Raw genomic sequence first — 26,543 nt, forward strand, 5'->3', positions numbered from 1 at the left:
TACCACCTTCCCTATGAAGACTTCTCTAGCAATTCTGTTTACAACTGAAATTTTTTTCCTAGATATTTCTTCTTCCCTGCTTTTTTGTTTTACTTTCTTCTTCTTTAAAAAAAAAACAAAAAAAAAAAACATTTATTTTCTTAGGTGTAGATGGACACAACACAATGCCTTTATTTGTATGTGGTGCTGAGAATCGAACCCAGGTCCCGCACATGCTAGGGGAGCGCTCTACCGCTGAGCCACAATCCCAGCCCCTTATTTTCTTCTTTCCTGTTTTCTATGCACAGCACTTACCACCATCTGACACACTTTTGTTTTCTCTACATTTGGTTAGTAGCAGTCTCCCTAGGCTAGAACACAAAATATGGCCAATTATTTGTATCTCCTTTTATCTAGAGATGAAATCTATATCTCTACTTCTTAAAGATTGGCTTAGTCCTGTGACTCATTTTGACCTATAAGATGTTTGCAAATAAAACACAAGCAGAAATCTGAAAAGGACTTTCACATGGAGGCTGCTTCTGTCTGGCTCCAAGGATACCTTCTTCAGTATGGGAAGAAGCCTCAGCTAGCCTGCTGGATGAGACATGTGGCCAAGTAACCCAACACCCCCAAGTCAGCAGACAATACCAACCACCAGGCATGTGAGTGAAGCCCTGCTATACCAGCCAGGCCCTGGTTGGACCCATCAGTTGATGGAGAACCTTCCAGTTAACTCAAAGCCTCATAAGCAATAATGACTGTGGAGATAAACCAATGAGTTCTGGATGATATACTCTGAAGCAAGCTGATAAACTCCTTCTGTGAGTATACAAATTCCTAGAATGTAGGGGGTACTGTGCACTGCTTAGTCAAGTGCCCAGCATGGTAGGAGTATCCTAAATATTTTCAAGAAATATTGAAGGACAGACAGATTGCAAAGGAGATTTACAAGTGAAAAAAATGAACAAATGCCAGAGATGATCTTCACAGCTGGGAGTCTAGAAAGTGGCAGAGCGCCACTATAATCTTTGCCTTTTTCAGAATTAGGTTGAACAAAATAAGATTTTGACAACTTTGATAAAAGGGTATTTTAGAAAAAAAAAACCTCACATCCACATGCAGTATATCAATTTTTTTCAAAATAGTCCTACTTTCATGGTGCTTAATTTGCCCAAGACTGCACAATATTGGAATATTTTTCACATTATGAAGCACTTACTCCCTCCATTTTAAGTTCTTCCAGTTTTTAGCAGATCACAAATCGGCGAACCAAATCACTGCATGTTGCTTTGATTCTGTGTTGCCAGAGAAGAAATATCTGCTACTTTGGATTAATTTCAACAGCTGGAGAATCGGGCCATCATATTTTACATCTCAGATGTTCCCTACTGTGTCCACATCACATAAATCAGTGAGTGTAAGATATCCACATGTTGAAAGGCCAGTTCTCTAACAGCTGAAGCACAATGTCCCCTAGAAAGAGGCGGCAAATTTAAGCAGATTCTGCAGCAGTGGGTGTCATATTTCTGAAAGAACAATGTGGCCCTCAGAGAAAGCAAAAAGCAAGTGCTTTTGGCAAGCAGAAAGACAATTCTCCATTAAAAAACTTTTTTTTTTTTTTTGAAGACAAGATCTCACTATGTTTCCCAGGCTGACCTCGAATTTCTAGACTCTAGCAATACTCTTGACTCAATGTCCCAAGTAACTGAGACTACTGGAACAATCCTCTGAAATGCAAAATTTATCAATTATTTTCATTTGGTGGGGAAAACATAAAAAGGCAAACTACAATAAGTTTGTGTCTTCTTGGAAAAGAAAAAAATTTGAATTTTCTAAACAGGCTCACCAGTCACCAATCTGAACTCACAGAATAAATCTCATCCACAGAATTGGCAAGATCAATATGCAACATGAGGATAGGGAAGCAACTCAGGGGACAATTAAGCCCTAAGACCTTCAGGGTTTCCTTCAAGAAATGCAAATCTCCTTTAAGTATCAGAATCACATCTATATATATATTTGTAAAGACCTGCTATCTGGCTTCTGGTTTTCATTTGTTTGTTTGTTTGATTTTTGGGTGTTGGCACATACAATAGCCTATTGAAAAAGGAGAAAACTGTAAACTGGAGATCACTGAGGTCTGCCTATTTTACCATTTAGAAGCAAAAGAGAAAACTAATGAGATTAAACTTCTGTATTAGGATGGACACGGTTTCACTGCAGTAACAAATGACCCCATGAAACTCATCAACTTAAAATGAGAAAGTTCTAGTTCATCTCATGCGTCCACTAAGCATTGGCTGGACATGCTGCACATCAGATCCCTCAAGGACCCAGACAATTGGAACATCTACCACCTGGAATTCTGTCAATCATCCCAGCAGATGTTGATCATCACGAGTCCTTTATTGACCAGTAAGAAAGTGACCTGTGTCCCCATGCTCACTTTCCACTGGCCAACTGAAGTCACTTTGCCATATTTAACACCAAAGACAGGGAAACTTGGATTTATCCCATGGCCAGGAGAAATAGATGTGGATAGTACTAACAACTACTGTGGTCTCTCTGCCTCTTCTCCTCAGAGCCAATGCATATGTTTCAGAATATGTTTTTAAGGGCATTTTAACTGCAGAGCACTCAATTCTGGGTGCCATCTGGAACAAAGATGAAGCAGACAGAAGTCCTGTCTTTACGGGAATGACTGTCTAACAGAGAAGATAAAACAGATGATGCATGAGTAGGCAAAAAGATGATGGAAGAGATAGATGATAGAGATAGATAGATAGATAGATAGATAGATAGATAGATAGATGATAGATAGATAGATAGATGATAGATAGATAGATAGATAGATAGGAAGAATGCACAGTGAAAATGTCAAATTCCAATAAAAAGAAGCATACAAGGTTCGGTGACAGTTTAAACAGTGGAAGTTTTAGCCACAGAGTTTCTTTGAGGAAGCTGAGAAGGGCTTTGTAGATGAGGAATACTGACATGAGGATGTCCATACAGTGAGAATGACATGAGGGGAGGCAGAAAAGCAGAAGGTGGCAGAAAATGTGCAAAGAATGACAAAATGGTTACAATGAGTGATGCTCAGAAAATTGAAGAAGGAAGAGTAGAAGAAGAAAACAAATACGAGGAAGGGGAAAAAAGTAAAGTCTTTTTGACTAGCCTAGAGGAAAAGGAGCAGACTATGGGGGACAAGATAAGACTTATGCAATAGCCCAAACAAAAAGTGACAAAGGCCTTAGCTGTGGAAACCCAACACAACTGAAAGGAGGAAACCGTTCTGTTCTCAAGCCATGTATCCCATGACAGAACGTGGCTCTCCCATCTCTCTTTCATCTGACCCAGAAAATAGAACCCATCTTTCCTCCTACCTGCAGAAGTCTGAAGGCCGGGTCATTTGAGGCTTGGATATGATCAAACTAAACAGGTCTGACAGGGAGACCCATCTCAATTGAGAAACTGGCCTCTGGCCATGTCACCCAACCAAGAGAACTTTCCTTCTATGATTAAAGGGAGTTAACTCCCAATGAATATTTGTTCTCTTTGTCCTCAGTTTGTTTCCTGTCTCCAAGGATATTTCTGAAGCCACTCCTTAAGGACTAAGCTGCAGGCTTAATTTATGTCTGTTTGTGCTGGAGTCTGCAATCCCTCCTCTCATGCAGATAGAATAACCTCAGTTTCCGCCCTTTGAAAGAGCCAATCTAGGTAGGCCCTGCCATGAGCCTCAAACCACAAGATTTTACTGCTTATTTCCTTTAGGGCCCTTAAGGTGCACTGAATCTGCTTATTGTTACTACTCCTACTGTTTCCACACCAAAAATAAAATCTGCTTGTGATCTGAAAACATTGTTTACAAAACATTGTTCTTTCACAGTGTTTGGGGGGTCGGGGGTGCTCTCTGTTGTTCTTCCCACGGCTCCAATAGACACAGTCTTCACTGCCACCCCCAGAGAGAATCACAGCCAGCAGCATCCATGGGGTTCACTGGGACCCACAGAGAAGTGACCCCAGTCCTAGGATGAGCTGGGGCTTGGATCTTGGCATGAATGCGGTCACATTGAGAACTCTAATTCTCACACAAAGAAAGTTCATGAAAGTCAAAATCAGAAAAAAAATGACCTGCTGATGATGCTAAGGTCCTAAAAACACTAAAAGATAAGTGTTGGTCTATTTCCCAGGAAGCCCGAGCTTCAGAGTCCACACATGAAGGACTCTCCAATCTGAGAGCACTGCTTTTTACCACACCCCTTTATGAAATATAGTAAGCATTAATTAGCTTTCCTTATTGACTGGATTGTAAAGCTTTTTGAAATTTTTCTCCAGTGTTCAGGGTTACTTTGCATGTACAATATATATCTATAAAATAGATTAAGATTCAAACAATATTTAATAATTTGGTACTAGGGATTGAAACCAGGAGTGCTTTACCACTGTGCTACATCTCACCACCACAACCCCTTGTTTTTTTAAATTTTGAGACAGGGTCTCACAAAACTGCTGAGGGCCTCACTAAATTGCTGATACTGGCCTTGAACCTATGATCCTCCTGCCTCAGCCTCCAGAGTCACTGGGATTACAGGCATGTACTGCCACTCCCAGCTAATGATTCCTTTCAATGAGCAAGACATCATGCTACACACTGCAGAGTACACAGTAAGTCCCCATAAGAGAAAAACAAAAGAAGGAAAACTTAACTATTCTAAATTCCCTAAGAAAAAAATTTGGAAAACTATTATGGGAGTCAATGAATTGAAAAATCAGAGTAATTTTACCTATACCTTTATGTACTTATACTTCAGAGCAAGATACGGGTAAAGGGGTAATATTTGAGAAGATATAAAATTTCTAGAAGAGCTATGGGTCAGGTGAATACTCCAGGTAGAAAAATTGGCACAAGAGGCTGGGGCTATAGCTCAGTGATAAGAGCATTTGCCTAGCACATGTGAGGCACTGGGTTCAATCCTTAGCACCACATAAAAATATATAAATATATTAAAGTTATTATAAAAAAAGAATAGAAAAAAGAAAGAAAGAAAGGAAGGAAGGAAGGAAGGAAGGAAGGAAAGAAAGAAAGAAAGAAAGAAAGAAAGAAAGAAAGAAAGAAAGAAAGAAAGAAAGAAAGAAAGAAAGAAAGAAACTGTCACAAAACCAGGGTAGCATTGAGCCTAATATCTGGAGGATGAGGGGAAGTTCAGTTTGGCTTTATTAAGAGACAGAGTAGAAAAGATGATGGGGAAAGCATTTCAGAACAAGAAGGTACACGACTCTAAAAGTCCAGGGAAGGCTTGTTTTAATGCTCTAGGCAATGCTCCTGGTGACTTCTAAATGAAAAAGTGGTGTCACCAAAATTAAGCTTTAAGACCGTCCGTCCTCTCCAACTTCAAGCTTGACCATTTCTTGCTCGTTAACTAGACTCTACCTAGACCAGCCCCTTCCCTGGGACTCTTGCATTCCCAGTCCCCTCTGTGTGGACCTCATCCCACTCCAGACCACCTTGTGCTTGGGGCTTTGCTAACATTCTGGTATCTACTCAGTACTTCCTCCTCAATGTGTTCCCTGACCAATCTACCCAAAAGAGTTCCTTAGCTCTTACTTGCTTTTTAGTCTACATATTTTGCTTTCCAACAAACACTTATAATATGAAATTATTTTATTAATTTAATTATGAGCATATAGCTTGTCTCTTCCCATTCTAATGTATGTTTCACGTGAACAAATGCAGTAGGATTTTGCTTATTTAAATGGGTACTCAATAACTGTTCGTAACAGCTTTATAAAGATGTAATTCATCATACAGTTCTCTCATTTTAAGTATCCTGTTCAATAGTTTCTCATATATTTAGAGTTGTGCAAAGATCACCACAATTTTAGAACATTCCCATCAATCCCCTCCCCCTAAATTTCATACCTATAGTCATCACCACTATGCCCCGTTACCCTTCCAGCCCTAGACAACCACTAACTAACCTCTATGTCTACAGATTTGCCAATTCTGGACATTTCATATAAATACAATGACTTAATATATGGTTTTTGGTGACTGACTCTTTCACTTAGCATAGCATTTTCAGATTCATCAATACTGTAGCATGTATCAGAACTTTATTTTTATTGTAGAATAATATTCCATTATATGGCTATACTATAATTTATTTATCCATTCTCCAGTTGATATTTATTTCTACTTTTTGACTATTTTGAATAATGCTAACATGAACAAATTTTTCTGTGGAGAAACATTTTCAGAGAATGAATATGTATATACACACACATATATGAACAGAATTGTTGGGTCATAGGGCAGCCTTGTGATTAACCTTTCAAAAAACTGCCAAACTCTTTTCCAATGTGCCCATTTTACATTCTCACCAGCAGTGTATGAGGGTTCTGATTTCTCTACATCCTTTCAAACACTTATGATCATCTGTATTATTATTATTATTGCCTTCCTAGTAAGTGTAAACTAGCATCTCATTGAAACTTAAATTTTCTTAATGAATGATGATGTTGAACATCTTTTTGTGTGCTTATTGGCCATTTGTATATCTTTTTTGCAAAAATGTTAAATCATATCAATTTGCACTCATTTTTAATTGAGCAATTGCTCTTTTCATCATTGAGTATAAGAGCTCTTTATATATTTTATACAAGTCCTCCAGCAGAAGTGATTTATAAATATTTGTTCCCACTCTGTGGGTTGTCTTTCCACTTTCTTGATGCTGTCTTTCAACAACTATTTTTTTAAGTAAATAAGTAGAACAAATCTTTTATCATAAAGAAAACCTGTGACCTGTTCAAAAGTATATGATATATTAGTGATGGGGTGGGACCTAGAGGGGTAACTCAAGTCACTTATTTTCAGCCTTGATTCTCCTTCACTAGTCCCAAGATCATCCACCCAGCCCAGAAGCAATGACATCATCCTGTGATAAGCCAAAGAACACAGCATTTGGTAAATTAGTCTACAAGGACTAACCCAAGAGAAAGATGCCCCGTAGTTTACAAAAATAAAGGAAAAAAAAAAAAAAGTTTTGCTGGAAGCTAGCCAGTGATAAGTCCTAAGTGACCTACAATTTAGTTTTTTCTTGGGAAACTTTAAAATTGATGATTCTCCCCTCTCTATCTCTCCACCCCAACCCAACACACATACAAACACTTAAATTAAATGCTAACAGAATCGGCCCTGGATGAGTAACTAGTAGTCTTCTAACCTCATAATTATGAATATTTGCTTAGAAAGTTAAAAGGCCCTGGGATTATTTCTACTCCCTGCACTGTATTCAGACTAGTGAACACTACCCAGCTTTATTTTGGTTGAGAAGTTTCAACTAGAGAAAACAAGGCACAAGCCTGGGAACACTGATATGGAGAGGATGGTATATTTTTACAGCTGTAGGAGCCTCTCAGTATAGGAAAATTCCAGACTTCCAGTACTTATTACAAAAATATCAGCCCTTCAGTATACACACACATACACACACATGAATACACAGTTTGTCATATGGGGATACTGGGAAAGGCATCAAGGAAAGACTGACTTGTAATAAATTTTGGTTTCAATACTAGCATGGTATCCAAAATGCAATTTTCCCAGGAGAGAATTAGCTTCTTAAATAATGCACAGATTACAATAGTAACTTAATACTTCTTTTGTGATGCTAATCCTAAATTAACATAAAGATTAACATACAAATGCAAACAAGATGAATATAATGTTTTACAGGACAATGTTAAAATATTATATATTATAAACAGAACAATCTATAAATAATTTAAAACCTACATTTTAAAATATAGCTATACTCCCAGAAAGCAGTAAAGTTTAGGAAATGAATGCATAAAGGACATTTTCAGAACACAGTTTCATTTTTGCTACATAAAATATGTGTATAAAAGGCAAAATATGTGACATGTGAATAAACTATAGTTACAAACATCCATTATAATATAGAGATGGAAAATAGGCTATGTGACAACCTACTCTAGAAGTAAACGTAAAGTGTGACATGGCATAAACCATTTAAAAATCATCCTTAAATATTAGTTTTGGCTTTACATTCTCTGCTTATGCTGTTTCTTCAGGGCTCAATGCAATCCTCAGTTTTTAAGTCAAATAAGGGAAGATACATTTGGGAGTTGAAAGTAATCACCCATGTGTCTGTTTTTATCCCTTAAGTTAGTACAGGACCTGCAGTACAAATAAGAGCACACAGTTATGTGAGGCAGAGATAATACTTACATTTACCCAAAGAGAATTGAAATATGAGGCAAACTTAATGTTTATCTGCCCGGTGAGGATAACAGCACGAATTATTTTGGAATCCTCATCTTATACACCCTGATAACACTTCCAATATCCCAGTCTCAGTTTCTTGACTCCTTCCAACTCACTAGCCCTCACGTCTTCTCTATCTGGCCAGGCCACCTGCACGTCCACGTCTTGGACACGTAGGACATCTGTATCATCAAGCAGGACAGCTGTATCTAGTAGTTCACAAAAGCTCCCTGGGAAGGCTCTGATCTTCCCACTTCTGCGACTCTTATCAAACTGGCCCTCTGTTTTAATTTTGAGACCCAACCCCACCCTGTTCACTGGGTTGGTAGATCCAATTTTGGCTCCACCACCTTCCTCATCACCTACACACTAGTCAATAATTTCAAATATGGTGCCCTGTAGTCAGAAACTGTCACCCCTAGTTTTCCAGACTCTCTTTCTCTAACCCTGGTAAATTCTAACTCTTGATGTGTCCTTTTCTAATCTCAGGCTCATGAGCATTAGCAAGAAAACAGCAGAATAAAGCAAGATCACTAAACTGATGGTTCATTTTTTTTCACTCATTCATTTACTCAGTTCCTGAGCAATAACGAAGTACAAGCAGGAAATAACTTCACTGCAATTTGGTGATCATTTATTGTGACTTATCTTTGATTTTTATCAGAATTTCCTAAAAATGTCCCAAAACAATGATAGGTGGAGCATCCAGGTATTAGTTTCACCCAGTTCCTGCTTCTTTGCAGGTGACCTCCACCTTTTCGGTGACTAATGAGATGGGGAACATCCTACACACCAGCTCACTTCCTTTCCACCCCAACATGAACCTCTCAGATTCTCCACTTACCCTTCACTCCTCTTTGCCTCACCTGTCAAGCCTCCTGTCCCACATGACCACACCCTACACTGCTCTAGGTGATGGGGACACAATCAGCAATGAGGCACTGTCCTGAGCTGAAGGAGCTCTCTGCTCCTGAAAGGGTAGGTGTGTGATTACACACACACACACACACACACACACACACACACACGTACAATTAGGGGGATCATAATTTCTAATTTCTCTTAGACTTGTTCAAAAGTGAAAGGGAACATAAAAATAGCTAAGGGGGGTGAAATGATTTAGTGCAGGTTTAAAAAATTTTTTAAAGCAAAATATAACTGATGTTTGCTAAGGATGTAACATATTTCAGGTACTATTCCCAAACTACTGTGTATGTATGTGTGTGTTTTACTGGGGATTGAGCCTAGTAGTTGAACCCAGTAGTGCTCTACTAGTGAGCTACACCCCCAGACCTTTTTTTTTTTTTTGAGACTACTATCACTAAATTGCCCAGACTAGCCTTGAATTCACAATCCCTGCCTCAGCTCCCTGAGTACCTGAGATTATAGGTATATACCACTGCATCTGGCTCTCAATTTGTTTAAAAAATTTATTTATTTATTTATTTACTTAACTTGTAAATGAATGCAATACCTTTTTTTAATTTGTTTTTATGCAGTGCTGGAAATGGAACCCAGTGCCTCACACATGCTATGCAAGCACTCTACCACTGGGCTATAAGCCCAGCCCATTCAAATTGCTTCTAACTAATCCTTTCCAAAAATCCTGCAAGGGAAGTACTCATATTATCTCATTTCATACATGAAGAAACTTCTACAGGCTCACTTTCATTAAGGTAGATGAGTGGTGGAATTCATCTGCAGAGAATTTTTACTTCTTTCCCCACCTAAATTCTCTCCCATCTACCGTACATTTCTCTCAGCACTTCTTTCTATCTCAAATAAAACCAAGGCTGATGATATCCTTTATATATAGAATCTGAAGGGGGAAAGTCAGCTATATAGAAACAGAATGGAGCTGGGTGCAGCGGACCATGCCTGTAATCTCAGCAGCTCCAGAGGCTGAGGCAGGAGGATTACAAGTTCAAAGCCAGCCTTAGCAATTTATTAAGGCCCTGTGTAGGAACCAACATATGGAAGCAACCTAGGTGCCCTTCAACAGATGAATGGATAAAGAAGTTGTGGTATATACACACAATGGAATATTACTCAGCCTTAAAGAAGAATGAAATTATGCCATCTGCAGGTAAATGGATGGAACTGGAGATTATCATGCTAAGTGAAAGAAGCCAATCCCAAAGAACCAAAGGCCAAATATTTTTTCTGATATGTGGATGTTAATTCACAATGAGCGGGTGGCTAGGGAAGAACAGAGGCACTTTAGATTAGACAGAGGGAAGTGAAGGGAGAAGGGAGGGTATGGGGATAGGAATGATAGTAGAATGATTTGAACATTATTAACCTATATGCACATACAATTACATGACTGGTGTAACTACATAATATACAATCAGAAGAATGAGAAATTGTACTCAATTTATGTATGTGTCAAAATGCATTCTATTGACATGTATAACTAATTATAACAATTTTTTTAATTTTAAAAAAGGGAAAAAAAAGAAAAATAATTTTTAAAATAACCAATGCTGAACCTATATTTTTTTGTGCCTAAAACTGGTCCTACCCTAATTTTACAAATGAGTCCATTTAAGAGAAAATGGAGAAAGTAAGTGAATGCAATCATGTAGGGTGAATACTTCTTGAGACCCAGAATACAGCAGGAGTACAACAGACAGTAATTTATATTCTCTTAAAAATGGTGAACTGGGGCTGGGGTTGTGGCTCAGTGGTAGAGCGCTCACCTCACACATGCAAGACCCTGGGTTCGATCCTCAGCACCACATAAAAATAAATGAATAAAGGTACTGTGTCCAACCACAACTAAAAAATAAATTTTTTAAAAAATGGTGAGCTGTCCTAATTTTACAAATGAGTCCACTATTCCACTGGTCTCAAGGCCAAAACTTTGCTGTTATCTTCACATTCTCCCTCCTCCTCATCCTCCACTTTTACTTGGTTATCAAGCCCCACTGAATCCACCTCTACCAGAATGCCCAAATCCTTCTGTTGTCAGTTTCTGTTTTTCTTACCAATAACCTTGAAATACACAATAGCCTCTCTGCCTCCATCAGTTCATTATGTATAACTGTCACCAGTGGACATGGCCTCAGACATAAATGAACATGCTATGCTGCTCAGAGCTCCATAATGTTTGTCTTACTGAAGGATGGTCATGGGTAAAAATGTCCTACCCCCTTGAGAGCAGAGAATGTCTCACGGTGTGGAACAGTACCTACTGGACTCTCAGGTGTACTGAATCAACAGGTTGTTGCCAATCCTCCTTGTGAGTCTTCAATGTAACTTCTTATCCTCTCTGGTAATGTTGAAACTCCCTGCAGATGCATTTATAGGCTTATATAATCTGATCTGTAGTGGGGTCATTTTTTGACTCACATCTGGTTTCCCTTATTCTAGTAACAGCATTTCATTTTCCTTTAGGGAACTGTCCCTCCCCAAATGTTGGATCGCCTACCAAAGGTCAACATCTCTCTCACTTCAAGGCTGGACATGTGACCCAAGCTGACCCACCCAAGTACTGCTACCCCTCTGGACCAAGAGACTGGCCCAAGTGTGGGAACACGACCTCATTCAGTGGTCAGAACCAATCAGAGTCTTGGTTGGGGGTTAATTTCAACACTGGGTATCAGAGGTACCAAAAAGCACATGAGCATTGCTGCTTCGTGGGGCGCACCTGTCTGAGAATAAAGCTAACACAGGAAAACAGAGAAATAGTGGACATTAGTGCTCTCTATAGCTTTTCAGCTAGATAGGCAACCAATGACTCTTTTACAAATCATATATCTAGATGTTTCAGAATTGAGAACTCTTCAGATGAGATAAGTACAACAGAGAGCATCCTGGAGTACGTTATGTACACCTTTACCTGGATTAAGGCCAACATCCCTGTAGTGAAACTCCTTAATATTTCTGCAGCAAAACAAAATAATACCATAATTAATGTCAGTGTAGGGCAGAAGAGGCTTTGCCATGAGGAATGTGCAGATCAGGTTAAGGTCTGGTTCATCTTCTGCTTTCAGAACTGCACACAAATTCCCTGTGTCTGCATCTGCTTTTTAGTTTTGTTTAAGCAATATGAGTTGGGTTCTCGGTGTTTCCACCTAAGTGCCTCATTATATCCCTCATGGGACTATCCACATTCCAGTTTCATTTCCCACTACTCTTCTATACACAGCAGACTCAAATTCAAATCTTGCAACCTCTACATCATACAGGCCTCATAAACACCAGGCCTGTCCAACCAGGACATAAGAAGCCTTAGCTGTTGACTTTCTGGTCAGCTGCTCCAGCCCTACATGTCTCCATGTCTCTTGGGCAGAAAATGAAGTCACCACCATCCTGTTACGGGAGAAATCAGTCTCAACACTGACTCCTCTCCCTTTCAGCCTCATTAAATCCCCAGGGCCAATCACAAGAATCTGGAAAATCACAAACTGCTCAAATCTAGAAATCCCCATTAACCACAGCATGCTCTTATTTTCCTTAGGGCAGTTTTTGCATCTTCTTGGTGTCCTTTTTAGATTATATAATGGTCTCTATGCCTTCCTTTGGACGATATTGTTTGGACACAATATTTATAGCAACCCTATAAGTTGAAAGGAACAGGCGTAAAGTTCCCTTATTCAAAATAATCAAGAACTGGGCTGGAGTTGTGGCTCAGCGGTAGAGCGCTTGCCTAGCACATGCAAGGCCCTGGGTTCAATCCTCAGCACCATATTAAAAAAATACATAAACAAAATAAAGGTATTCTGTACAACTAAAAAATAAATATTTAAAAAAAGAAAGAACCAACCAAGGGTCAGGTTGGTTAATCAAAGGAAATACTCCAGAGTTTCACTCAAACCCAACTTCTGCTCTTCTTTTCTTTCTTGTTTCTTCTTCTTTTTTTTAATTAGTACATATTAATATACCAAATAATGGGTTTCATTGTGTCATATTCATACACGCATATAATATACCTTGATCAAATCTACCCCCACCCTTATACTTACTCCCCTGCCTCCTTCTGGTCTCATTTTCCTCCCAGGATTAACTCACACTGAAGAGTTTATTGGCATTAATTGTTCTTCCTTGGTGCCTTTAGAGGTGGAGATTTGACTTGTAGAAAGTAGAGAGACTATCACGTAAGTAATTTCACTCTAAAATATGTATGAATTTTATTTTTATAAAAATAAAAACTGATGACTGGGGTTGTGGCTCAGTGGTAGAGCACTTGCCTAGCACAGGTAAGGCACTGGGTTTGATTCTCAACACCACATTAAAAAATACATAAATAAGGGGCTAGGGATGTGGCTCAAGCAGTAGTGCGCTCGCCTGGCATGCGTGCGGCCCGGGTTCGATCCTCAGCACCACACACCAACAAAGATGTTGTGTCTGCCGAGAACTAAAAAAAAAATAAAAATATTAAAAATTCTCTCTCTCTCTCTCTCCTCTCTCACTCTCTCTTTAAAAAAAAAAAACACATAAATAAAATAAAAATTAAAAACTGATGGACATATATATCTATATACATGTATAATTGCATATGTATGTATTATTTTCTAGCATGCATAAATGTCTATAAGCATGTTTACCATTCAGGAAGTCAAAGGTGGCTTCTTTGTCACTAATCCAATCTGAATTAACTGAAGCCAACACCATCCTGTTATGGGAGAAATCAGTCTCAACACTGACTCCTCTCCCTTTTAGCCTCATTAAATCCCCAGTGCCAATCACAAGAATCTGGAAATACAGTCTCAAGTCATAGCAATGCCTGGAGATCCTTCAGCCTTGGGGAAAACCCAGACACTGCTTCACATAACTTGAACCAACACCACAAATACTCCTCCCTGCCCAGGGGACATTTCTGGGTCAGGACTCCCTCTCTCAGCCAAAGAGTCAGAGAGCACTGGATATTTTCCCAGCGTACTACCCTGCTTCTCTGGCTGACCTTTCAGGTTAAGACTTCTGGATATAAGCCCATGAAAGATAGTAAGAAGGCAAATTCAGCTGCTTTGGGACTCCTCAAAAAAATAAATAAATAAATAGTTTTTCATTTCAAATATACACTGAAAATCCCCATTTCTTGTCTATGAAGTTAATGCTGCAGACACAGACCCATCAACATCAGGCTGTGCACTCCAAATTGCTTTTTCCAGTCAATATTCCCCTGTTCTCCTGTTTACCTTATCACAAGAAATAAGCATGAGAAATAAGCACGTGAGAGTGGCTGGCAGAGGTCAGGGCTGAGGTTCTTGGGTGTGAAGAGCTGCTGTGTGCAAAGCCAAACGTTTCACACAGGGATCAACCTGGGACTACAACATCAATTTACTCTTCTGTTTATAAAATGCCTAAGAACTGGAGGATCTGGGGGATCACAGCCCATTCCCAAACAGCCCAACAGACTAGCCATGCATGTCCTCTATTTCCAGTGCCATCCATAAGCACCCAGAACTCAATCCCTACCATATATCTGCATTTCAAGCATCCTGTTACTCAAAGGTCAAAATTAATCTGCAGAGTGAGTGGGGGGCCTTCAGGCCATCTATGAACCAGCTTCTTCCTACTTAGTTGGAAAACTAGTCTTCTGATTTTACTTGTACAAGCTGTAGTCTAAGAATTTAAAAGAATATAAATTCAAATATGATTTAACATAATAAGCTTAGGCAAGATACTCTATAAAATAATCATTCTTCAGATATTTTCTTTCCCTTTCTCCCAACTCCAACAAGTTTATGTTATAATACCTAATAAAGCTACAACAAGAATCAGTGAGAGAAGGGTGGCACTGCCATGGGAAATCAGCCATAATTGTTTAGAATCAAACATACAACTATTTAGCTATTTAAAATTGTTAGTTGAATTAGAAAATCATTTTCCATGTCTACAAAGCCCATCTAACTAGGCCATCAAAAATGTGTCTCCCTAATCTTTACATTTTGCATTTTCCATTTTTAAAATGTCTTCCTTTCTTGGCATCTCAATAAAGTTTGGATCTCACTTAGTTCAACCTTTCTCCTCTGATTCAGATTCAACAAACCTTTTACTGCAAGCCTAACTATGTGCTGAGCAATGCATAGTTAACTCACTCTATTATCTAGAGATTTATCATTTTACAGATGAAGGAACAGGGGCTCCATTAAGTTCAGTGACTTTCCCGCTTTTGCAGCCTGAGAAGTGGCCTTTGCAATTTCGAAGTCCACAGGCTGTCCATGGGGACTCCAGGTAAAATATTTCCTCAGTATGGCATGCATCTAATTTTATCCCTCTGGAGTCTTGTCAAGATAAATTATATGGTTTGGGGAGGGGGTTTTTGCCCCTCATAATCTCAGGCTTGGAATCAAGGATTATAGGCAACTCATAGAAGGATAAACACAGCTATTGCACATTGCAAACCATCTGTTCAAAAGGGATCTTCTTCCTGGACTCCAATAACCAGAAATTAATGCCTCTTTGTAGATTTAGTCCAAACTAAGGTCTACAATTAACAATATGTCCAGTCGTATTCCTTTATGTCATTTAAACTCTGTAACAAGTAGACTGTTAGTTCAAAGGGTCAGAGCACACAAATTAGTGAAAAGGACAAAGGCCTCTTCCTCCTCCCCCAACAGGCCAAGAGGCATGCACACCTCCTACCTGCAGCCACCCTGGTGGTACTAGATACTAAAGGGACTTGTAGTCAGAGATGGAGCTCCTAGGGAAGAAAGGCAAAGCATTCTATAGCTGATGTTAATATCAAGCAAACATGATATATGCTGACATAATAGCAGCAACTAAAAATGATTATGGCTGGGTATCACTTCAGAATTTCAAGGTATAACCATGAACAAAATATAAACATTTTTGTAAAACCTACCAAAACATAATGCTACCTCCATAACCAGAGGCAGGAAAACCCTCATTATTGTTCCGTTCTAGAAGACAAGCGTGTCCTTTTAGCTTGTTTGATTGCTTCTAGTATCACTCTGCACATCCTATCTTTTCTAAACAGAAGAGGCATAGCTATTCTTTTCTGTAGACATCTCCAGGCCAGAAATTTTACCTCTTATTACTTTTAAATGCTAAGATGTTACAGAAACCATTACATTGATATTCTGAGTGTACCTTTACTATGGTGAAAATTCACTACCTTACTCACCTCCCTATCTTACTGAAGATATCAAAAATACTACCAGTACAGTAGATGATTTCAAAAATAGTAACAGGCTCTAGTTTCAATCTGCAACACAGGAGAAGAGACCCCCCAAGCCCAACTAGGTAAAAATAGAACATTTCAGAGACATTTGTAAATTGGTTACTGCCCTTAGCTGAACTACAGCTGGTTTATTGATGAAAAGAAAGAATAACAAAAGGATGTATAAAGTGTTAAAAGGTCAGTGCAGTAAAGGATGAATAAGAAATACAGTTGGCCCTTACAATTCAATGATATTGCATGTGTGAACTCAATTTACCACCCCAAAGACTTAGCATAGGCATATGCTCCTTTGATCTACAGAGGAAAGGGTTTATACTGTAGAATAGCTGATCTTTTTACACTGGTTATGGCATCAATTCAAGGGGTCCTGTGTAACCTCTGTAAGCTATAAATTTCCTCAATGAGGTTGTAAAAAACACATTAAATAGTACTTGGTGTTATTTATATGTAAACTTTCTTAGTATTACTTTTTAAAAGAAAAAGCCAAGTAAGGTTGGGGGACACTGAAATGTTTGCTTGTTCAAAAGTGGTTTGGGTAGCAATTTCTGCCCCCCTCCCCATTGATTCTACAACATCTAAGTTCTGTTCCGTGAATTCAGAAAGATACCAATGTCTCTGCCCTTGTAAGTTATGAACCTTCTTAGCATCAACAAATCCAGGTTTATTTGAACTCAATATCTGTGAATTATGACTGGGTATTTGCTTCCAGTTTATTGAGCCACTAAATTAGAATACAAGGAAATAGAAATATTACTTTTCTCTCCCCATCTGGAAGATCCTAAAAGGCAGGATCCATGAGAGATGGTCCTGAGCCAGAATTCTAGGTTTTGCCACTCTCTAGCTGGGTGATCCTATGGCATCAACTTCCCATGAGTCTTGGTTTCCTCATCTGCTGTATAAAAAGTAATATTCAAAACAATTTTTTTAAATTTTAAAAAAGAAGAAACTGTGTGTTCAAGAACTTATCCTACTAAATATGGTTGGTACATGGGAGATGCTCATGGTTGGCTGAACAGGAGACATCTCTGAAAAGATTAACAGGCCTTCTGCCCTTTAGTGTTGGTCCTCTCTGTGGCCATCCTGGGTAAATGCAGTGCTCAACTTTAAGCTTTGGTAAAAAGACTTGAACAGACTCTGTATTTTCTTCCATAGAAAATGATGCCAGTAGAATCCTAACAAGTCATTAGAAAACAACTCTTCTGCAGATGACAGGAACCCAGGCAATAAAACCTGACTAGCTTCCCTTACTTCCTTGGGATAAGGAAGAGGTGAGGAGAACCCAAACCGTGCCGCTTGCCCAGGTCTTAGTCCTGGGCAGAACTGACTTCTCTGGAATATGTCCTCCCTCTAGGAGGGCAAAGAGCAAGACCTTGAGCTCCTGCTCCTCTGACTGAACGCATCTCTTTCTAATCACAAACTCCAGAGGCCAGGCAGCAGGGGATTAGGGCGGGTGGGGACAAAGGTGTCCTGCTGCTCTGGACTTGGAGAGCTATAACGTCAGACACCACCTAAGGCTTTCTTGCTCCAGCTACACCAAATGGCACTTTCCTCTCCCTTCACCCTAGCAGAGCATGTCAGGTTGTGTACACCCCAAGCAGTCCCAAAAGCGCGCCTGCCAGAAGCGCGCCCCCACCACACACACATTTACTCTCTTCCCAGGCCGACGGAGGTTCCTCCTAGCCCAGCTAGGGCCCCCTCCTCCGGTCAGCTACAGAGAAGCTTTTGGGAAAGAAGGAAACCATAAGGGGCCACTCACAGAGCCCTCTAAATCACTATTTCTCTCAGGGACGTGGGGGGAGGGAACGAGAAAGCCAAAACCATTTTTGCCCCGGAATACCTCCAAATCTGTTACGCTGCCAACATCCCATAACATCCAATTTATTGACATGTCCTCGCATGGTAACTCCGCCAAAAGCCGGTGAGCAAACCCCATAAAAAACGTGCGCTCCTGCAGGCCACCCAACTCTGACCCCACTGAGCCGCCACCGGGCATGACACGTTCCACCCTCGGAAAGATACCCCATTTTCCCTAGGCAGAACCCGGTCAGCGATCTTCAGAAGTTTCCCGTCTCCCGCTCCAATCCCCAGATCCCGATCAAGGCTAGGAAGCCACAGGATCTCCCCCAAAGCTGCACTTACACCGGGTCCCGCCCCCCGTTCCCCCCCCCGCTTCCTCTCTCCTCTACTCCAGCTCGGGTCCCCGCGCTCCAGCTTCTCCAGCGCCCAGAGGTTCTCTTGCCCAAGAAGAGGAAACTTCTTTCTGAGCTAAATTCAGGTCAGAACAGCAAAGGGTTTTTCTTCTCCGCCAGCACCAAGGATGCGTTCACCCCTTACCCCCCAAAAGAGCTCATTCTCTCCTCCTTACGGCCACCCGCTGAGACCTTTCCTCCAGCTACTAGTGCTCCTAGACCTCCCAGGTCAAAAGGTCTGGTAGAGTCACCACGGGGACACTATAGATCTTTCCGGAGACCCTACCTGTCCCGCGTAGATTTCAAAACCCAAGTAAACAAAATAAAATTTCCGGCAACTTTTGGTGTACGTGGGTATCTTGTGTGAGGGGGAGAGAGCGCGCGCGACAGCGAGACAGCGTAGCGCAAGAGTTAGGGCAAGCGGCAAGAGCACATCTGGAAGAGGGGGAGGGGGATTCGAAGCGGAGGGGACGAGTAGCCCCCAAGAGCTTCCAGGCGGAGGGTCCGACCCCCCGACGTTAGTTACCTGTCCTATGTTGATGAATCCGTATTTGCTGGCTATGCGGTTGGCCTCCGGAAAGCCGCCGGCGATTTTGACTGCCCAGTGGTTGGTGTAGACGCGCGTCCGGCACACGGGGAGTAGGCAGCCCCCGAGCAGCGCCAGCACGCACAGCAGGTCCAGCCGTCCCGGGCAGCAGCAGCGGCCCCCCCAGCCCATGGTCCCTTCGCCTCGCGGCTCCCTTTACTGGCTCGCTCGCTCGCAAGATCGCTGGCTCTGCGCACTAAGCGGCGCGCACAACTAACTTCTCCGGCCTGGGCCGCCCAGGCGCGCAACCTCCGGAGATCGGCAGGAGGCGGCAAGCCCCAGCAGGGAGCAAAGCAGTTAGCCTCGCGCCGGCTCCTAGACCATCCCTGAGGCTGCAAGGACCAGTGCTCCCCGCTCTCCGACCGGCGGGGCGGTCAGCGAGAGATTCCCGGCTCCGGAGCAAAAGGCGGCGAAGTGGAGCTGGCGCCCTCAGCAGTTGTGTCTCGCCGGCTCGGCTCCTAGACTCCCAGACTAGCTTTAGCTCCTCTCTGGGCCCCAGAGAGCGGCTGAGACGACCAGCCAGGGCAGTGCAGGCAGCGACTGGGCGCCCCCTTTGCTGGCCCAGGCTCCGAGCGCTTCCCGGCTTCCTGCGCTCTCTCCGGCTCCGAGCTGCGCGCGGGGACTGTGAGTGGCAATGGCAGCAGCGCCTGCTCTGCATAAATGACTCCCCCGCCCCCTATCACCCCTCCTTTCCCACCGCGCTCTCCTCCTCTCGCTCCTCCGCCCTCCCCAACGCGGCCGCAGCCAGGCACCAACCAGGTCCTAGTGCCTCCGGCTTATCCCAGCCGTAATCCTCCAGGGTCCCGGGCAGCAAAAGGCGAGTCTTTCCAAAGGGCTGGGAGGAAAACTCCAGGATCGCGGTTTTACTTCCTTTTCTCTCCTCCTGGCTGGATTTGTATTAATTTAGCACTACTTCCCGAAAGACTAACGAGATTTACACGCTGGTACGCGTTAAGTGCCCCGAAGATTCATTCATCCTCTCACTAAACGTCTTTAAACAACTAAGCATTTAAGAAGGTCACTTGTGTGTCAGTTGCTGAACCAATAACCCGAGATTTTCACTTCGCGAATTCTTCATGCTTTTCAGCAACTGTGTATTTAACAAATTCTGCTCCCAGGAGAAGCTACCACCCGGGACAGTAAGTCGCATCCTCTCCTACAAAAGCCAACCGCCGAGGCTCCAAAGCCAAGTCAATTGCCTGCCGACTTTCGAAATCTGCGCATCTGATACAAGGCAGCGCCACAGGAGAGTGAAATTTCAGCCATGAATTCAGGAAAGATATTTCAATGAATATTTGGAATGCAAGTCGATGGACATGTTGGATCAAGGGAATAACTTCATTCGTTTGTTGGATTGCATCTGATGAGTGCTTCTTTTTCTCCACCAAGGGAGAAGTTTTCCAACTTTTCCAAGCACAACCCTGGAACCGGATAGTCTTTGATAAAAAAAAAAAAAAAAAGGACCACCGAGGAAGTTGGGATGAAATATGTGGCAGAACCGCCTTCATTACTGCATCACGGCACTGGGACTGCAGAAGGCAGGAGGGAACTGGGATTTAACCCTCTTGCTTCGCTTTTACAACCTCTTTTTCCGTTGGAGTTAAGGGGGGCATGTTGACTTATTATAAAAGGAAAAATTAACCCTTATTAAATAATTCAACTGGCCTTAAAATTAGACACTAGATCCCTGACTCCCACCTCCTTTTCCCCTCTTCTCCTTTCATTCCTGTTATCCTTCTTTCTAAGCATTTGTTGAATGTTTGAGATTAACCCGTTATACAATGATTTTGTTATCAGAAACATACTTCAATTCCACTAGCACCTTGGAACGTGTAACATTTTGTGACATTTTATGCATTGCATAAAGTATGCTGCTTTATTGAATCTTGCAAATAAAACCACAAAGTAATATCATCCCCACATTGTTTGATGAAGAAGTAAAGAATCAAAAGAACTAAGTTATTTGCAGAAGAGTACGTCTTTTATTCATGTATTTGATGAATTGACCACATTTTTTTTCTTTTAGTATCTAGCATGTACCACATCATATTATGTTGGAAGCTGGAGAAAGGAGCAGGGGAGGCTGAAAAGATTATTGGAATTCACACTCTGAATCTTCTAGAATAAATGTGGCTTATACTGATAAAAATAATAATAATAATTATTATTATTATTATTAGGTGGAAAAGCATATACACTGCCCTTGGGCTTTAGAGTTTTGATATGGTCTGGCTACTGGCCAGACCCTTTGGACATATACTGTGCTATTGTGTATTATGACGTGTTACAGTATGTTACCTCATGGTGCACTGTAGCATGTTATTGTGTGGTGTCACATGTTATTTTATATTATCATATGTCATGGTATCTTCAGGCATGATATGTTATGGCAAGTTATAGCATGTTATGGTCCATTTCAGAATGTTATGGTACTGCATTACTGAATCCCCAACTATGGAGTCTAAAAAGTTCACAATCTATTAGATCACTGTTAATTGTCAGAGTGACCATCTGTATCTGTGCATAGGGATGTGGATTTATTTCACTAGAAGCTGTCAGTTTCAGATGGAATTAGAAAGGTTCAATCAAGATCTAAGTCTTAATGCACATAGGAGGGATAGCTAGTCTTTCTTTAGGTATCCTGGCCTTTTGCTCTCAGGTGGGAGGGAAAGTCTGTCTGACCACAATCCAGAGGAGGGGGCCACTCCACGGGCATTTTATGAGCGAATTTTGCAGCAAGGCCTGTGGATTTCTCTCTGAGACTCTGGGTGTTATTGTTTAGGACTACAAAGACAACACAAAGTGTTCTCCTTTGAAGGCTATGTTGTCTCTGGCCTTCAACTTCTGAATGAAATGAAGAGGAATCACTACTGCACTGTGTCTCCTGAGGCCTAGAGGTTGTTTCCTAGGGCTGGCCAAATTGCTTGCTAATATTTTCCCTCCATGCTGTCTTTTTTTTTTTTTCTTTCCACTAACACTTTATGTGCCCTGCTTGGCACACACAAGCATAACACTCACTACACTGAACATGAGAGAAAATTGGAAAATGAGGTATGAAGTGGGAAAACAAGTTTTCTATGTTGTAAGCTAATCCTTAGGCCTAGGTTTAGTTTACTCAAAGAACATATTCTTCCTTTAGGATGCATATGTATTTAGAAGGGAAAAACCTAGCTCTGTTTTGCTATTGTTGTTTGTTTGTTTTTTAAGATTTGGAGACTTTGTTCATGTATGACGGCACACTCTTATAATCTCAGTGACTCAGGAGACTGAGGTAGAGGAATCACAAGATCAAGGCCAGCCAGGGCAATTTAGGGAGACCCTATCTCAAAATACAAAATAAAAAGGAGTGATCCTGTAGCTCCATGGTAAAGTGACCATGTGTTTGATCCCCAGTATCACAAGAAATAAAATGAAATATTTCCCTTTAGCAAATATATTCCAGTTCCATTGTAAATGCATTCTCAAAAAGTGTGATTCCTAAACCTAAATGATAACAAAGTCCCTCTCCACTGATGAGTAAGCACAGTCTTCTTTCTGCTTTGGGATGTACCTTAATGAATTGTGAACTTCCTTGGATAGAACCCCTTTGGCCAAGCTTCCAGATAAGGATCAAGAGTTGCAAAGGGCTGTCTTACTTCACCACCCTATGCTCTGTAGGTTAGGAAATTCCTATTACCAGTATTTCAGCTGCCAAAGGGAGACGGAACTGATAGACTAGTAGTGGTTAATGCAAAATGTCACTAATATTAGAGAAGAATTTGTAATACAAGTCTTGCACTAATGCTTCCTTTTAGTATACAAAGAATGGCACTGCCAACTTTGACCCTGGACTTTCCCTCTCTAACATGCCATATGGCAGGAAATCAGGCAGTTTTAAGTTTTTTTTCCTGCTTTCTACTCAGCAACATATTACCTGATAATGAGGGCCCACTAGTGTTTGTCCTATATGCCAAAGTCCCTGACAACTCTAAAAGTAAATTTCGGTGAAATGCAATTAAGGAAAATCTAAGTAGTTTAACAGAGAGAGGAGTGAACAAGACCTCCATATAGGTATATCTTGAAACTATGCAAACCAGAATTATTCTGGGAAGAGATTGTCCTATAAGATAGCACATTTCTTCCTCTGCTACATCCTCTGCTGGTAATTTATCTTTAAGAACAGTTTTAGGGCTGGGCACAGTGGCACACACCTGTAATCCCAGTGGCTTGAAAGGCTGAGGCAGAAGAATCTTAAATTCAAAGCCAGCCGAAGCAACAGCAAGGTGCTAAGTAAGCAACTCAGACCCTGTCTCTAAATAAAATATAAAATAGGGCTGGGGATGTGGCTCAGTGGACAAGTGCCCCTGAGTTCAATCCCCAGCACACACACAAAAAAAACACTTTTAGGCCAAGGCACAGTGGCACATGTCTAGCCTAATCATCCCAGCCGCTGGGGAGGCTGAAGCAGGAGGATTATGAGTTCAAAACCAGTAAGACCCTCTCTCTAAATAAACTGTAAAAAAAAAAAAAAAAAAAAAAAAAAGGCTGGGGATGTGATTCAGTGGTTAAGTACCCCTGAGTTTAATCCCAGGTACCAAACAAACAAAAAAAAATTATTTTTAGCCCAAGCTTCTGTGAATCAATGATAAATGAATAATGGGCAGTTTGAAGCTAACCAAGGAAAAAAGGCTATTCGACACTTCACTGCCTAGTTGAAGTCTCTATCTATAGGATCTTTCCAGTATATCAAATTGATAGTGAAAGTTCATCAAATTTAGTAATAATTATAAATTATGGTAATAACCACCATTTATTAAGCACTTATTTTATGCCAGGCACTGGGCCAAACACATTTCAAGTCTTAATCTCATTCATAGATCATCATAGAGAAGGAGACCATAGATATCACATATTCTAAACTTATTTAATAGATAAATATACTAAGGTCAATAGAAAATCAATTTGGAGGACAGTAACTATCAGAAAATTTAGGTTAACAAATGGAAGAATAATATAAGTAGGAAAAAAAAAAAGAAAGAAAGAAAAGCCACAGGACAATAGTGTGTTGTGAGCCAAGGATTAACATAAGTCTAATTTGCATACCTGGGTTAATGGGAGAATGGAACCTTGACTAACCTTTCAGATATCCTAGGTATTTAACCATCACCACTTGAAAGTAAGATTCAGGACACAGATGAACCAAAGATGAAAATTAATACAGGGCTTGCTATTACATTTGTTGCATAAAGTTATATCCTGGGAAGCTAACAGGTGACTGACATCCTGCAGATTTTAAGAAGCTTTAGCTCCTTCTTTGACATGTTTGAAGTTGACTTACATTGGCATGGTTGATCCTCTTCTGTGGACATTTAAATCATCCACTGATTCCCAGAAAGCCTTCCAGCTGAAACCAAAGTATGAAGTTTGTTGATTTCTTTCAGATGTGTAGGCAGTAAGACCAGCTATCACCTTCTAGCTTCTCTGATACCAGAGCAGTGTCCCCTTCATAATGGATGTAATGGGTGACTGTGATATCTCCCCAACCTATCTCAGACTCTCATTCAGGGGGAAAATAGATAGAGAAAGAATGGGAGAAAATCAAAAGAAGCATATTTGGGTCTTATAGCTTCATCCACCAACAAGATTGGACACTAAATCAGTGATAACATCCCTCCACCAAGAGTCAAATTGCTCTGGATGCTGTCTTCCAAAATCTTTTATTTGATTTTTTATTTTCTCTTTTATTTTTAAGATTCCCTCAGAGAATCAGGGTTTAATAACAACTGACTCAACAACTGACTCAACTTGATCTTATTTAGGAAGACAAAGTTAAAATGGCCCTAGGAATTAAAACATCTTTTGGGTCCAGGGAGTAGCTCTAATTCATTAATGCTAAGTGAGATATTCTAAAACAAAACAGTAGGACTTTTACTTGTTAATACGAAACAAGATAAATTATGACAAAATTCTTTTATAAATACCTATGTGAGTATGTCTCTCTCATTTGCAATTGAGCCTTACTTAATGATGGGGGCAAGTTCAGAGGAATGTATCTTTGGGTGATTTCACCATTGCTTGATCATCATCATGCCTACTTATGCAAGCCTACACGGTATACGTCAATCACAGGACATAGACTTTTTTTGAGATTGAACTCAAGTATGCTTTACCATTGAGCTATATCCTTAGCCCTTTTATTTTTTATTTTGAGACAAGATCTCACTCAGTCACCAAGTCTGGCCTTGAATTTTTGATCCTCCTGTTTCAGCTTCCCCAGTCTGAGTCACTGGGATTATAGGCATTCACCACCCTGCCCAACTGGATATGAACTCTTGATGAAATAGTAAACACAAGATGTATGATGCTGTTGCCAGCATATAAATAGGAGTGCACTCTAACAATAAAAAACATGGCATATATAAAAACATGGAACAGTAATTTAGTTATTATCAAGCATTAGACACTGCACATAATTGTATGTGCTATACTTAACCAGCAGCACAGTAGGTTTGTTTACAAACAGCATCAACACAAACATGAGTAATGCTTGTGGTACAAGGTTACAATGGTGATGACATCACTGATAGGGATTTTTCAGCTCAGCTTCTTTGTACTCTCATGGGATCACTACTGTATATGTGGTCCATTGTTGGCTGAAATGTCGTTATGTGGCACAGGACTATATTACACTCTCTCATTTCCAGTAGTGTGCATTCCTCCCATGGGGTATTCAGTATAAGGTTATCACACAGCTATTGTATATGCATCTCTCTACCAAGTTCCCAGCCCTGGTCTCAGATTTTAGTAATATATAAAGAAAAAATGGACACTGTTTTTTTCCCTTACCCTTAGATCCATGGAACCAAATTCAGTGCAAACTTGTTTGCCTGGAAAAGAAGGGGTTTACTTTAAATCATGTTGAATGAGTTAATGTATCAAGAATGGCAACAAACTTCTGTTTTTAAAAGGTTATCCTGTACTTTAGAATGATTCATTGATAAAAATTTATTTTTCTAAAGATAAGGGGATATATATTCAGCAGAAACTTCTCAGAGCTTTCAAATTTTTAAAAGCTTAGATTTCCCTGGTTCAGTATTAACAAGTTCTTTGTGACTGACTATTCAAAAATAGATATTGGATAAGGAAAAAAAAAATAGACCCCAATTTGAATTCTAGCAAATGCCACCCTTTTAAGTCCTATGACTTAACTGACTTCTCAGAAATGCGTGAACTAAGAATATAATAAAATGGAGACCCTAAGACAGGCTCCTTATTCAATTGTCTCCAAGTATGTACAGTGGAAGCCTACTTCATAGATACACTACATAAGACTGTGATATAAATTATCTGTATAAATGCCAAATATTA

At 40.5% G+C, this 26,543-nt stretch overlaps 1 protein-coding gene across 4 annotated transcripts in view; it reads right to left on the minus strand.

Moving 5' to 3' along the window:
- Window positions 1-19,328, minus strand: part of Pcsk5 (proprotein convertase subtilisin/kexin type 5) — a 427,339-nt gene extending 408,011 nt beyond the window's left edge. For all 4 annotated transcript variants that reach the window (XM_077797818.1, XM_077797817.1, XM_026394020.2 and 1 more), the window contains exon 1: window positions 19,137-19,328. In XM_077797818.1, coding sequence (XP_077653944.1) covers window positions 19,137-19,328 — 192 coding nt within the window. The remainder of the gene's footprint in view (window positions 1-19,136) is intronic.
- Between the last annotated feature and the right edge of the window lie 7,215 nt (window positions 19,329-26,543).

This window comes from Urocitellus parryii, chromosome 4, assembly GCF_045843805.1.
Source record: "Urocitellus parryii isolate mUroPar1 chromosome 4, mUroPar1.hap1, whole genome shotgun sequence".
NCBI lineage: Eukaryota > Metazoa > Chordata > Mammalia > Rodentia > Sciuridae > Urocitellus > Urocitellus parryii.